Below are 15,510 nucleotides of genomic sequence, written 5' to 3' on the forward strand. Positions count from 1 at the left end.
CTTATGGATGGGGAGAGATGGGAGCCCAGATTCCTGGGTCCCAAGGGGAAGGACTCCTGGGTCTGAAGAGGAGGGGGCTGGGGGCCAGGACTCCGGCTTCCTGAACTCTGTCCTTCTCAGCCCCAGCAGAAGAGACCCTTCCTCTGCCTGGCAGCCCCTGAGAGACTCAGAGAAGCCACCATGGCAGGATTCTTTCTTCCACCCCCGCTGACCCTACTGCTGTCCTTAGCCCTGGGATCTGCTACACAGGAAGGCGAGGGCCAGTCTGGGAGGGCTGCCCTAACCCTTGGACCTCCCATCAACCCCAGTGACCCTCTTCAAGGGCCCCTCTCTCCAAGGGGTCCCTGAGTCAGGACCTCCCCCTGCTGCAGCAGCTTCCTCCCTCAGAAGACAAGACTCTTCTGCCTCCTGCCTCCTTTCTTCCTGCTTCCTTCTGACTCCTGGGGTCTCTGTGCCCCCACCCAGGCCCTGTCTTCTGCACCCAGGGTCTCTCCTATCAGCTTCTGTCGTCACCCCCAAACAGACAAGGTGCTCCTCCTGGGTTTCTGAGCCGGCTGCCTCCGTCTGTCTCCATCTCCATCTCCTGCTTTCTCTGTGCTGTTCTCCATTTCTGCCTCTGCATTTCTCCCTGTCTCTCTGTCTGTCTCCATCCCTGTCTCCAAATCCCTCCGCTGCTGATTCAGCCTTCCTCTGAGGCTTACTACCCATGCTTTTCTCCATGTCTCTATCCAGCCCAGGGTAACGACAGCGAGAGGATTATTGATGGAGTCCCATGTCTAAGAGGCTCCCAGCCCTGGCAGGTGGCCCTGCTCAACAGCAACCAGCTCCCCTGTGGCGGCGCGCTGGTCAGCGCGTGGTGGGTACTCACTGCTGCCCACTGCATGATGAGGTATGTGGGCAGGGGTGCTCTGACCACTTCCAGCTCTCCCTCTGGGTCCCTGCCCCCCCCCCCCCAGTTTCTGTTCCCCACCCCGGGTCTCTGCCCCTCTCTCTGGGGCTCTGTTCCACCGCCCCCCGTCTCTGCCCTCCCCACTCTCTGGGTCTCTGTCGTCCCCCCACCACCACCGCCCAGGATCTCTGTTTTTCTCTCTCTAGGTCCCTGTCCCACTCTCTCACTCACAGTGACTCTATGAATGTCGCTCCCTTCTCCCAGTTCGTACAACGTGCACATGGGCAGTGAATACCTGGGAAGAGGCCAGAAGATCGGGGCCACGATGTCATTCCGCCACCCCGACTACTCCACACAGAGCCACGTTAATGACCTCATGCTGGTGAAGCTGAAGAGGCGGGCCAGGCTGTGAAGAAAGTCAACCTGCCTTCCCGCTGTGAACCCCCTGGGACCACATGGACCGTTTCTGGCTGGGCCACCACCACCAGCCCTGTTGGTGAAGCTCCCTCAGTGACCCAGGAGCCCCAGACCCTGAACCCCTCCCCCCTCAGACCCCGGAGACCAGGACTCAGGTCCTTTTTCAGGATCCTAATGTTGAGCACCCCAGCCCCCTCCTCCTTCAGGGTCTAGGATCCTGGACCCCCATCCTCTCCCCATCAGGACCCACGGGTCCACAGTCCCAGGCCTCTGACTGACAAGCCCCCCCCCCCGCCTCCCCCATCTTGCAGCGACCTTTCCAGAGAAACTCATGTGCACAAATGTCGACATCATCTCCTCTGGAGACTGCAGGAAGGTTTACAAGGACTTGCTGGGAAATTCCATGTTGTGTGCTGGCATCCCTAACTCCAGCACCAATGCCTGCAACGTGAGACCTCCTTCCTCCCCTGCCCTGGGTCCCTGGCTGCTTCATCTCAGCACAGAGCCCCATCGTCCCCCTCTATCCAGAATCTTTGCACCTGACCTTGGCACTGAGCATTCCCTCATCACCCCCCCGCCCCACCCTAGGCCCAGCTTTCCTAGCTTTCTCTACCCCCTTCTCTGCTCAGGTCAGTAGTGGCAGCCCAGTGGGGGCTGGTATGGCCCTGAGGATGAGGCAGAAAGATGAATGGGAGGGGCTGGGGACGGGCAACATGCGGCCAGGATTAGGGGAAGGCAAGTGAAGCCTTGACTTCAAACCCAAACTTTAAAGGGGAGAGGGTGCCCAGAAAACTCAGTAATCAAGATAAATCACATTCTAATGCAATATTTTTTAAAAAATCTATGGAAAAGTCCACGATGAACAAAATGTCAGAATTTTCAATGAAGAGCCATCAGTCTTACTGAATTTCCCACTTACCTCAGGCTTCAATAAGTCTCAGCACAGCCCTGTACTGACCCTTTATCTAAAATTGGGATACTGTGTTCATCATGGACTTTTTCATATTAAATTCAATTTTAAGGTATTGCAATACAATACTATTTATTGCAATTACTGAGACTGTGTGCCCGAAGTTAATGTCTCACTCACCTCACTTGGGTCCTGGTCCTGTTCCTGGGCAAAGAACTGTCTCTCCCCTCCTCTTTGTAACCCCCTCCCTGTCTCTGAACATTACCTTCCCACATCTCCCTTCACACCTAATTTCATTTCATTCTTTCCATCAGTGTTGCCACCCACCCCCGCCCCCATTGGCTGTCTGCTTCTGTCACTCTTTTTATTTGCCTACCTCTCTGCCCCTTTCTCCAGCCCCTACATTACTGTTTCTCTGTCCTCCTTCTCCTCCTCCACCTTTCTTTTCTCCATCCTTTGCTTTACCTCTCTTCCTCTTCTCTGTGACTCTCTCCCTTTCCTTGTCTCTCTCCCCGTAGCCCCACTCCTTTTGCTCTCACCTGCACCCTCAGCTGTCAGGGGTGGTGGGAGAGTAAGTGTTAGGGTGGGGTGATGGGACAGGAATGTGTGTCCTAGAGAATGGGGTATCCTCCTCTTCCCCTAGTGAGGGCCGGCTTCATGAATGTGCAAGTTGTACAGTGACACAGGGTCCCACACTCAGGAGAGTCCCACCCTTGGTTTAAAGCACTCCTGTTGCCCTCTTGAAATTCTTAATACTTTCAGAGCGAGGGAGCCCACACTTTCATTTTGCATTGGGCCTTATGAATTGTGTCATCGGTTAGGCCCCTGATTTCCAAGACCACCCTGTCTCTCTTTCATGCCCATGTATCCATTCCCTGGAGACAGTGGTCCTTCTCCCATGGGCTTGGCGCTGAGTCCTCAAAGATGGGGAAGAAATGGGGCTCTGACACGCCCCCCCCCCCCCCGGAAGCCCTGCTCCTTCCCTGTGATTGGTCCCATTGGCCAGGGCTCAAGCCAATGTCTTCAGAGAACGTGGTTTGTCTTCTCCATGATGGCCCTAATTCCTGCTCTACTATTGGTCCCCAGAGACAATGAGTCTCTCCCCATTGGCCGGGGTGGAAGTCCAGGGTCTGGCAAGACAAAGACTGACAACCGTGGGGGTGTATGAGACAGAAGTGGGGGCGGGACTTCACGCTGAAGCTGAAGCTAATTTTCTTTGTCCCCTCCAGGGTGACTCAGGGGGACCACTGATGTGCAAAGGTACTTTGCAAGGCCTGGTGTCCTGGGGACTTTTCCCTTGCGGCCAACCCAGCAACCCAGCTGTCTATACCCAAGTCTGCAAGTACGTCGATTGGATAAACGACACCATGAGAAAGTATTGCTAATCTCTCCATACTCCCATCTCTCCATCCCTACACCCCGAACAGGAAATTCACAGAAATAAGGACATCGATGATCTACAGTCACACTTGACTTTACTCTTCCTCAAAGACATATCAAAACCTCAACAATACGCTATGTGTGTAAGTCAATCAAATCAACAAGGACTTAAAACCAAAACAAGAAACACAAAAACCTCAGTGCTGGTAAAGAGGTAGTGAGACCAACACTCTCGGCCACTGAAACTGTAAATTCATACGATTTTTATGGAAGTTGATTTGGCAATGTGAATCAGGACCCTTGTTCTCCACCTTTGACCCAGTAGTTCTAGTTCTAGGAAGATACTACTAAAAATAAAAATCCAAAATGTGGAGCAAGGTTTGAATTTATCACAACAATATTTATCATAGCAAAACAGTGGGAACACTGAATATGCCCAGAGTCAGTGGAGTGTTTAAGTAAACAATAGGCTAGCTTGAGACAAGGATATTATGAAGCTGTTAAGGATAATAATTATGCAGGATTGTTAGTGTTATGCAAGGATGTTTATGCTATGTGATGTTAAATGAAAAAAGGAAGATACAGAAATATATGCGTATGTGATCCTTGCTATGTAAAATGAAAATATTCACAAAATAAAACCTGAAATCATGTGTACCAAACTGCATACAGTGGTAGTCATGGGAAGGTAGACTGCTTCTTTCCATTTACTTTTCTGTAGGTATGCACTTTTATAACCTGAAAAAAGACAGTGGAAAAGCTCTGGAGATCTAAGGTGAAGGAGAGGAGACCCTTAGAGAGGAAGACAGGAAAGAAAAATGTATCTGATTTTTGGTACCTTGCCTTGCCTCCCTGCCCAGTGGCATATTTTTCTCCATTTTCTGGGCCTCAGTCTTCCTCATCGGTAAAATGGAGAAGAGAAAGAGGGAAAGGGAAGGTAAAGAGAGTAAAAGGGAGGGAGGAGAGAATATGTCTACTTCTTCAGGGTGGAAAGGGGTGTGAAAGTGTTTCTGGGCATTTCACAGGTGACAAACTAGGAGAAGGTTTGGGGGAAGTATAGGGCTGGCAGGAAGACAGGACACCTGCGTCCCACAGGGGCCCGCCAAAAGTGAGCCCCCAGCCTCCTGGATGCCAGGGGAGGCCCAGGGGAGGCTGGGGGCTGGGAACCCAGGTAGGTGGTCTCCTGTCCTCAAGAAGGCAGGGAAGGGGCCTCAGAAAGGGTGGAGGTAGGTGTCCCAGTGACTCAGCCTGGCCACGGCCCTGCTCCTGCCATCCAAGCCTCCCGGGCAGTCAAACCTGAGAAGGTGCTGACAGAGGAGCCTCTCCGACGCCCAGGACTCACCTCTCCTACCTGCCTTTCCAGTTTCTCCCCCAGAATTCTCCACTGGTCAACATTCTCCTCTTGTTGAAGCTCCACCATCTTCCCCTCTCTTCTAGCCTCCTATTCTCCCACTCTTCTTCATATTGCAGGAATTCTGTAGCCACCGTGAAATTTCTTAACTTCCTCTGGTGTCCCTGTGCACAGAAAGCTAAGTCCCCTCCCCCCTCAGACCCAGAGTCCCCGCCCCCAACCCCTCCTCCCTCAGACCCAGGAGTCCCCGCCCCCCGCCCCTCCCCCCTCAGACCCAGGATCCAGACCCCCGGCTCCTCCCCCCTCAGACCCAGGAGTCCCCGCCCCCAGCCCCTCCCCCCTCAGACCCAGGATCCTGGCCCCCAGCCCCTCCCGCCTCTGGATCTGTGTCACGTTTAATGAATGTCAAGAGTATTTGGCCACCACCCTCATGAAGCTCCATCAACTGCCCCTCTCTCCAGCAAGCCACCCCAAATCCATATTCAACCTAAAAATTTTAAAAATAACAAAACATCACAGATGCACTAGGTCAGCCTATAGACAAGTGGGCGGAGCTGCACTGAGAATATGGCAGCCACTCGGCTTGGGGGCTCCTGACTCGTGAACTGTGGCAGCTCCAGCTGAGTTGTGCTGTAAGTGTAAAAGACACATCGGATTCCAAACACTTCTCATGCAAAAAATAAGAAAGCAAACCACCTCTTTCAAACTGTATTTTGGGGACTTCCTTGGTGGTCCAGTGGTAAAGAGTCCGCCTTGCAATGCAGGGAATGTGGGTTCGATCTCTGGCCAGGGAGCTAGTATCCCACATGCCTCGGGGCAACTGAGCCCATGGGCCACAACTACTGAGCTCATGCGCCTCAACAAGAGGCCCTGTGCTGCAAACTACAGACCCCACGCGCTCTGGAACCCGCGCACCACAACTAAAGAGCCTATGTGACCTGGAGCCCGGGCGCCACAACTAGAGAGAAGCCCGCGCACCAAAACGAAGAGCCCGAGTGCCGCAACGAAAGATCCTGCATGCCTCAATGAAGATCCCATGTGCTGCAACTAAGACCCAACGCAGCCAAAATACATAAAATAAATAAATAATAAATCTTTAAAAATAAAAAATAAAACTGTATTTTGATTTCACATTGGAATAATATTGTTTTGGATGTATTGGGCTGAATGAGATTTTAAAATGAACTCTTGTTTTTTGGGGTTTTTTTTGTTTTTTTTACTTTTTAAAAAAATTGTGGCTACTAGAAAATTTAAAAGTGCATGTGGTGTCTTCCCCGGTGGCGCGGTGGTTAAGAATCCGCCTGCCAATGCAGGGGACACGGGTTCCAGCCCTGGTCCGGGAAGATCCCACACGCCATGGAGAAACAAAGCCCATGCGCCACAACTACTGAGCCTGTGCTCTAGAGCCTGCGAGCCACAACTACTGAGCCCACGTGCCACAACTACTGAAGCCCACAAGCCTAGAGCCCGTGCTCCACAAGAGAAGCCACCGCAATGAGAAGCCTGTGCACCGCAGCGAAGAGTAGCTCCTGCTCCCCGTAGTTAAAGAAAGACCGCGGGCAGCAACAAAGACCCAGTGCAGCCAAAAGTAAATAAAATAAAGAAATTTATATTAAAAAAAAAAGTGTATGTGTACCTGGCATTATATTTCTTTTGGCCAGTGCTGCTCTGGATGCTGAAGGGCTGGGACTTTGTCTTGGAGATGCTGGGGGACCCAGGCCAGGGCTGTGAGCCAGACAGAGGCAATGTCAGCTCTGACACAGGAAGACGCCTCTGAGGTCAAGTGAAGGATACAGAGAAGGGGGAGAGTTTGGGGTAATGGTTCAGGTGGGAGAGAAGCAGGTCTGAGCTGGGACCAGGGACATAGGGATGGAGAGAAGGGACCACACGGAGAGAGGAGGCAGTGGGATAAGACTTGGGGGATCAATGGGCCATGAGCGGTCCAACCTGGTACCTGGGAGGATGGTGGGTCCTGAGAAGAAGATGCTGAGTTCAGTGGGGAGATGAGTGAGAAGGGCCTGGGGGAAACTGGGGGGCAAGGGGAGCAGCCCCAGAGAATATATCAAATGCCAAACTGGTTTTCATCCCAGGAGTGACAGGGGACAAGCAAAGGTGGTAACAATTAGATTTAACGCAAGAATTAAATGCTACCCGTAGCGCCAGGCCCAAGCTCGTGCTGAGGTGGACATTATTCATATCAGTTGTACTTATTACCCAATGACTTTCCCAAAAGCTTCCATTTTCCATCTTGCTCGTCCCTGTGATCATCACACCCATTTCCCTCCAGGCGGCCGCACGTACACCCATTCCTCCAGCTCATGTCAGTCTGCCATTTCCCTGCATGCACCAGACCCTTTAACTACCTCTCTCCTCCTGACTAAAAAGCCCAAGTTTAAAGACACCTCTTCAAATCTCCCTGGATCCCCCCATAGCTTCCTGGACCCCCGTTTCTCATCACACTTTTCCTGCATTCCTGTTTATTTCTGTGTCTCTCTGCACACGTTAAATCTCATCAACAAGTCCTGAAGTCCTCCTGGGTCCCACTAGCTTCCCCGCTGCCCTCTTCCATGCCATCCCTTCTGCAGGAGCCAACTCCCCTCTGTGCATACACATGCTTCTCCTGGAAACGCAGGTGGAACCTAGGAGAGGTAAGAAGAGAGATTTAGAGAGTGTCAACAGAGACTTGGAAAATCAAGGAGAAAGACAGAGATACAGAGAAAACTATGGAGAAAGAGGCAGAGGGGTGGAGAGACACGAACAGAGACAGACACGGAGGCACCCCCCGCCATGGCCAGGGAGAGAGCTGGACGGCAAGAGACTTGGAGGAGGGGGACCAGGAGGGTCAAGAGTCCTGATATCCGGGCAGAGGTGGGCGGACAATCAAAGGACAGCAACAGGACTGTCAGATAGATAAAGGGAAGCTATTGATGCAGCTGCCTGCCCACCTGCCCGGAAGAGAGCTTGAGAAATGGAACTGACAGGAGCATGGCACTGGGTGCTGGGAGCAGACAAAGCCCGATTGTTCGAAGGCTCTTTCCCGCCCCCCTCCCCCTCCCTACCGCAGTGCCTGGGTCTGCACCACAGCCTGGGGCGGGGCGGGTACCAGCTTGGTGACACACGCTTTCTTCCTGGCTGGTTTTGCTCTGTCTTGCGAGGACACTGAGTTTCTCCAGCACCCACAGAGGGAGTTACGGGCAGGTGCGTGAATCACCCCAACCCCACTAACCTCGTGGGGCCTGGTTCCCGGTGCCCAAGGGTGCTGACCCCAGGAGTGACAGCCTGCAGGCCCCAGAGCGCTCACAGAAGAGGTGGGAGTCCAGGAGGACAGGGGATAGTGTGTGCTTGCCTGGGACGCAGGCATTCGGGTCCTCAGATCCTTTCTTTCTTTTTTTTTTTTAATTAATTAATTAATTTTTATTTATTTATTTTTTGGTTGCACTGGGTCTTTGTTACTGCCCACGGGGTTTCTCTAGTTGTGGCCAGCGGGGGCTGCTCTTCGTTGCGGTGCATGGGCTTCTCATTGCGGTGGCTTCTCTTGTTGCGGAGCACGGGCTCTAGGCGCGCGGGCTTCACTAGTTGTAGCACGCGGGCTCAGTAGTTGTAGCTCACGGGCTCTAGAGCGCAGGCTCAGTAGTTGTGGCGCACGGGCTTAGTTGCTCCGCGGCATGTGGGATCTTCCCGGACCAGGGCTCAAACCCGTGTCCCCTGCATTGGCAGGCGAATTCTTAACCACTGCGCCACCAGGGAAGCCCCTCAGATCCTTTCTTGCTCAAGGACCTAGAAGTCTAGGAACTGAGGAGAACAAGCTCCTGCCCTTCCTTCCTTTAGATCCAGGTGTGCAGACTCCCAGCTCCTTTCTCCTTGAAGGTCCAGAATACTCAGCCCCCAGCCCCCTCCTCCCTCAGACCTGGGAATCCGGGCCCCCAGTGCACTCAGGGACCTGCACTGCCCCCCCTGGAAGCCGAGGTCAGGAAGGTCATCAGGAGCAGAGCTGTGGGAGGGTGGGAGGAATATGCGTGGGAGGCCTGGGTGAGGAGGAAAAGGGTGGGTCCCCCTCCTGCCTCGGGGACCTGGGGAGGCAGAGGTTAAAAGGAAACACCAGGAGCATCTGAGGACAGGACCAGCCTCTTCCAGGGGGGCCAGGGAGCTCAGGGTGTCTGTCTGCCAGGCCTACATTCTCTGCTTTCTGCCCTCCGTCTCTGACTCTGAGGCATCGTCTCTGTTTTCAGCCTCACTTCTCTCCCCGCGGTCCCCTGCATTTCTGACTCTCTGTCTGTCTCCCTTTCTGTCTGCCTGTGACACGTACTGTCCCTGCCCCCAACCCAAGAGTCGACCCCCAGGCAGCCGGCCCCCAGCAGGTAAGATCACACCTCCTCCCACCAGAACCTACAGGTGTGGGGTTGAGCAACAGGTAAGCACAGAGCCAAGGGGAGGAGGAGAAATCCCATGGAGAGGGAAGAATGTCAGGGGCCCTCCCTCCTCCTGTTACTAAGCAGGCAAACTAGAGCCGAGAATAGAAAAATAATGTGAAGTGCACGGTGAGCAGTCCGTGGTTCTGGGTCCTCTCTGGCACCCGCCTTCGTGGGACCCTCAGATGGAAGACATGGGTCGGGGAGACAAGAAATCAAGAGGCTGAATGGGAAAGACAGAAGTCAAGGGTCAGGAGAGCAGGGCAGGAAGGGGAGGATGAGGAGGGAGAAGAGAGAGGGGTCTGGGTGAAGTCTGAGGCTGGGACTGATGGAGCATTTGGCTTCCCCTCTCAGGAATGGCCATGAAGATGCTGATTGTAACACTGGTTCTGGTCGCTGCAGGTAGGCAGAAAAGGGAGGGGGAGGGGGCGGTTTGGGCATGGGGTGGGGGTTGTTGATGGGGAAGAGGTTGGACCTGGGATGGGGATACACATGAGGATGGAGGGGGGGTGGGTTTAAAATGAGGAAGACACAGGGGTTAAATTAGGGATGAGGGATGCAGATGGGGAAGCGGCGGGAGGTGGTCTTGAAAATGGGGAAGGGTTTGAGGATGAGGTTTGTTTGGGAGATGGGGTTAGAGATGGGGAAATTGGTTGGAGGTGGGTTTAAAGATAAGAACGCTTAGGGATGGATTTGGCTTTGGGGATGGGGATTGAGATGAAGAAGGGGTGGGTGTGAGGAAGAGTTTGAGGAAGGGGCTGGTTTGGGGCATGGGGATGGAGATGATCTTGATGATTAAGACGGCAATGGGGTTCACCTTGGAGGAGGTGCCTGATGTCTCCAGACCTTCCCTCTGACTCAGACCCTCCCTCCCTCAGCCCAGACAGAGGAACAGAATAAGGTGCTGCACGGTGGACCCTGTGAGCAGACGTCTCACCCCTACCAAGCTGCCCTTTACACCTCAGGCCACTTGCTCTGTGGGGGGGTCGTCATTCATCCACTGTGGGTCCTCACCGCTGCCCACTGCAAAAAACCGTGAGTCTCCACGCTGTGAATGAGGAGTGGTTGCAATTAGACCCTGCAGGAGTCTTGCAGACTTCGCACATCCCCCTGTCCCATCATGAGGCCATCTGATAAGCAGGTTCAACTGGCCAGTATTTAATTGATTACTAAATACGTGTCAGGCAGTGTTTGGGGCCCTGGGGATATCACAGTGAAGAAAAGAAGCAAAACTGCTGCTTTGATGAACTGACCTTCTACAGGGCCCTGTAGGGAGCGATGGATTTAATTCTAAGTGCTGGGGGAAGCCACATAGAGTTTTAATCAGGGAAGCAGCATGACCTGATTTACATTTTTAGGAGCACCCTGGAAAGTGAACTGGGCGTGAGATGAAGGGATGCCTGTGGGGGCTGTTGCCATGGTCCTGAGATGGACCAGGATGGTGGCCCTGGGGGTGGAGGGAAGTTGAAAACCTGGGGACGGGTTCTGAGGCTGAGTCAGCAGGACTTGGTGGTGTGGAATGGGAGAGAAAGAGAACAAGCAGGGCTGACTTCCGGGGATGGGACTTGAACAACTGGCTGTTTTGATGTTCGAGAAGGATGCTGGGTTGGCTGCTGGCGCTCAGGGGAGAGGTCAGAGCTGGAGGTAAACATTAGGGTTTTAAATACCACAAACAGGTGGTATTTAAAGCGACAGTATGGGATGAGATCATCCAAAGAGTGGGCATAGATAGAGGACCATAGAGGACCCAGGACTAGTCCTCAGGGCACTAATAACCACTAGTTTGGTGAACAACAGCCACCATTTTTTTCAATGTTAACTATGGGTCACGTACCCAGGTAGGCAGTTTCTATACCCTTCCTGGAATCTCCCACAATAAGGGACTCTTTGCTTCTGAGGAAACTGAAGCTCAGAGAAGTAGCAAGTGATAAACCAACAGGTGCCATATCCCAGTGGGAGCGGGGAGAGACCCAAACAGGGGTCTCACCTTGCAGGGTCATGGACACAAGGACCCCCCACGGTGGTCTCCCCCAAGCGCTGGTAAACATGAGATCACTCCCACCATCCTCATTCATTCATTCAGCCCACATTGAACAAGAGCACCCACTAAGAGCCAGATTTGAGCTGGGCAGTGGGAATTCAGCAAAGACTGAGAGGGGGAGATACCCAGAGTCTCTGCCCTCGGGAACACAGGAGCAGAAAGGTGCAGGAAGACAGTTATAGAATCCTCGAAAAACCATACAATTACAAATTACTCTAAGTCCAATGAAGGCAAAAAAACAGGGATGGCTCCATGAGAGAAAAGAACAGAGGTACCTGCTTTAGATGGAAGAAGGTGTCAGGAAGGACTTTCTGATGAGATGAAATTCAAACCGAGGCATGGAAAATGAGACAGGGTAGCCAAATGAAGAAGAGGGCAGAACATCCAGGGCAGAGGAAATGCAAGGACAAAAGAAGTGGGAACAATCTGAAGAGTTCTAAGAAAAGAAAATTACTGGTTCACTGAGGGTCAGAGGATACTGGGATAAGGCACTTGGGCTTTATTCTGAGGGTAATGGGGAGCTATGGAAAGTTTTTGAGCAAGGGAGTAATGCTTTGATCCATTTCACAAATATTTATTGAACACCTATCATATGCCAGACACTGGTCTAGGCACCGAGGAGGATGTATCTGACGAAAACAAAAATCCCATCTTGATATTCTAGAGCTGTGCCATCGAATACAGTAGCCATTAGCCACATATGGCCAATTAAATTTACATTAACAAAAATGAAACGAATTTCCAAATCCACTAGCCACACTTCAAGGGCTCAGTAGCTGCCTGTGGCCAGTGGTCACTGTTTCAAACAGTGCAGATAGAGAATATTTCCATCATTACAGAAACTTCTATCGAATAGCACGGCTGTGGCAGAGGGAGAGACAGTAAAACAAGTAAATATTTAACAATACATGTATAGTGTGTCAGATGGTGATGTTAGGTTCTCTGATGGAAAGGAAATCAGGAGAGGGAGCTAGGACTTGCCTGTTGAGGTGGATACTTGCATTTTAATTGGGTCTTCAGGGAAGGCCTCACTGAGAAGGTGACATTTGAAGGAGCTGAGGGAGTGAGGCATGCAGATATCTGGGGGAAAGAGTTGCTGGCAGAGAGAACAGCCAGTGCAAAGGCCCTGGGGTGAGAGGATGACTATTGTGTTCAAGGAGAGGCAGGGAAGCCGGTGTGGCTGGAACAGAAGGAGAAGGGAGAGAGTGGGAGATAACTGACAGGTGATGGGGACAGATTGTGCAGAACCTTGTAGGCCACAGTGAGAACTTTGGCCTTTATTCTGAGCAAGATGGGAGTCACAGGAGGGTTCTGAGCACAGGAGGGACAAAACTGGCTTATACTGTTAAAATAGCTCTGGTTGCTTTGTGGAGGACAGACTACAGAGGGGCAAAGGTAGAAGCCAGGAGTCCAGTGAGACTGTAGTCCAGGTAAGAGATTATGGTGGGTCAGATTCTGGATATGTTTTGGAGAGACAAAAGGATTTCTGGACAGCTGGGAGGTGAGTCAAGAAATAAAGAGTCAAGAATAGTCTCCGGGTTATTCTGGAAGGATGGAGTTGTCATTTACTGAGCTGGGAAGACTGTGAGGGGAGAAGACCGGATGGTTCATGGTGTACCAGGCTACCCCGCCTCCCACCGTAGCCCCCTCTGGAGTCTCAGCTGCACCCCAAGGGCTCCAGGTGAGACCCAGCCCTTCTCTTTCCCAGGAATCTTCAGGTCTACCTGGGGAAGCACAACCTTCAGCAAAGGGAGAGTTTCCAGGAGGAGAGCTCTGTTGTCTGGACTGTGGTCCACCCTGGCTACAACGCCGCCACCCATGACCAGGACATCATGCTGTTGCGCCTGTCACGTCCAGCCAAATTCTCTGCACACATACAGCCCCTGTCCCTGGAAAGAGACTGCTCAGCCAACCACACCAGCTGCCACATCCTAGGCTGGGGCAAGATGGCAGATGGTCAGTAGGGGGAGAATGATGCAGGTGACCCATCATCAATGGGTGATGGGTCATGGGGAGGTGGGTTAATGGTGAGAATCAATGGGGTAGTGTATCAGTGGGTGAAAGTTCAACGGGGAGGGAGGGCAAATATGGGAGTTGGGCCAATGAGTGAACAGCCAATGGAGAAAGTAGACCAACAGGTGAAAGGTATGGAGATGTGGGCCATAAGATGAAGGGTCAAGGAGGAGGGAGGGTCACTGTGGAGATACTAATCAGGAAGGGGGCCAGTTGTCAAAAGGGACCAATCAGGATGCACTGATGATCAAAAAAGGATAAATGGAGGAGGGACTAATGCAAGAAGCAGGGGAGCCAGAGGAAGGATGTGAACTGAGAAAGCGAACAGTGTAGAGAAAGCTAATGGGGGAGGGGTCAATTGAGAAGAGTCAGTGGTCAAGAGGGGTCACTAGAAGAAAGACCAGAGGAAGAAACAAGTCCAATAGATCAGCGGGAACCATTGAGGGTAGGCCTGTGAGTGAAGGGCCAAAAAAGGAAGGGAGAACCAATGGGGGGGGGGGGGGATGAGGCCATTTAGGAAAGAAGCAAGGAGGGAGTAGACCTTTGGATGAAGGGCCAATAGAAGGGAGAACCAATGGGGAAAGAAGGGACCAGTTAGGAAAGACCAAAAGTCAAGTGCTGACCAATCAGGATGAGCCAATGGGCAAGAAGGGTCCAATGAAGGAGGACGGGCTATAACAGAGGAGGGACTAAGAGAGGAAGAGAGTCTAGAGGTCAGCTGAACTACTGAAGAAGATGGGACCAATGGAGGAGAGACAAGCGAAGGTGGGAACTAAGAGAAGGAAAAACCAATAGGAAATGAGGACCGGTAGAGAAGGGGTAATTAATGAGGAAGACAGGCCAATGTGAGGGAAGACTGATGGAAAGAGGGACCAATCAGGAGTCAGGCAATGGAAGTGGGTTTTGAGAACGAGCGACAAATAGGAAAAAGGGAACCATTGGGAAATAGGGACCAATAGGGGAGGGAGGATTTATAGGTGTTGGAGGGTCAATGGGAAGGGTGGGTTGTGAAGAGATCCTGGCCCATCTCTCTTTGCAGGTGATTTCCCTAACATCCTCCAGTGTGCATACCTCCACCTGGTGCCCCGTGAGGAGTGTGACCGCGCCTACCCTGGCCAGATCACCCCAAACATGGTGTGTGCCGGGGATGAGAAGCACGGGAAGGACTCCTGCCAGGTGAGGACGCCAGGACCCACCCGTTACATAGCCAAGGACAGAGGTGGGCAGGAAGAGACCGATACACAGACCAAACTAGAGCTTTACAGAGACAGGCTGGGTGAAAATCAGAGGCATGATAAGGGAGAGAGACTCAATTTGATACACAGAAACACAATCAGGGACAGGCAGAGATAAAGAGCCAGTCAGCAGAGACAAGGATGGAGATGAAGAGATCAAGAACCACAGAGACACAGTAGGGAGGCAGATGGTGCCAGGAGACTGTCCCTGCTGCAACAGAATCCCCACAGGTTCTGCTTGGAAATAGCCACACTGTGCAGAAGGGGGACCATAGCTGGGGAGAGAAGGGGCTCCATCCCCACTCCCAAACACTTTTAACTTGGGTTTCTGCCACCATCGTCCATTGGATTTCTCCCTTTGATGCCAAAACTGAACCCTGTACACTGAAGGATCTACAGAGACCAGCCAAGAGACAAAGATAGAGAAAAGTGATACACAGTGAGTTGGATGCAAAGGAAGGGCAGGCAGGTGAGCCCCATTTCCGAGACCATCTGTCCTCTCTTTAGAGATCTCTGTGTTTCTGAGTCTCCCTCAGTCTCTTCTATCTCCCTGTCTGTGACTTTGTGTCTGTCTGTCTGTCTCTCTCTGTACGTGTGTCTTTCTCTCCATCTCTGAGTGTCTTTCCCCCTCTCTACATGTCTCTGTGTCTCCTTCTGTCTGTCTTTCCTTCTCTGCGAGTCTGTATCTGACTCTCTCCCTCTTTAACCACAGGGTGATTCTGGGGGTCCGTTAGTGTGTGGCGACCGTCTCCGAGGCCTTGTGTCATGGGGTAACATCCCCTGCGGATCCAAGGAGAAGCCAGGCGTCTACACCGACGTCTGCAGATACGGCCACTGGATCCGAAAAACCATTCAGGCCAACTGA

General features: G+C 52.3%; 2 protein-coding genes across 2 annotated transcripts; both read left to right on the forward strand.

The window, feature by feature from the left end:
• Positions 1 to 180: 180 nt before the first annotated feature.
• On the forward strand, positions 181 to 3,601 carry LOC132354233 (kallikrein-7-like). The gene is given in 6 exon segments (XM_059905975.1): positions 181 to 253; positions 733 to 889; positions 1,154 to 1,293; positions 1,296 to 1,385; positions 1,618 to 1,754; positions 3,446 to 3,601. Coding segments are annotated over 6 exon segments (753 nt in total).
• Positions 3,602 to 7,915: 4,314 nt separating this feature from the next.
• Positions 7,916 to 15,510, forward strand: LOC132354219 (kallikrein-6-like). Its single transcript, XM_059905953.1, is given in 8 exon segments — positions 7,916 to 7,978; positions 7,981 to 8,035; positions 8,038 to 8,145; positions 9,711 to 9,758; positions 10,235 to 10,391; positions 13,106 to 13,353; positions 14,450 to 14,586; positions 15,358 to 15,510. Coding segments are annotated over 8 exon segments (969 nt in total).

Source organism: Balaenoptera ricei, chromosome 19 (assembly GCF_028023285.1).
Source record: "Balaenoptera ricei isolate mBalRic1 chromosome 19, mBalRic1.hap2, whole genome shotgun sequence".
Taxonomy (NCBI): domain Eukaryota; kingdom Metazoa; phylum Chordata; class Mammalia; order Artiodactyla; family Balaenopteridae; genus Balaenoptera; species Balaenoptera ricei.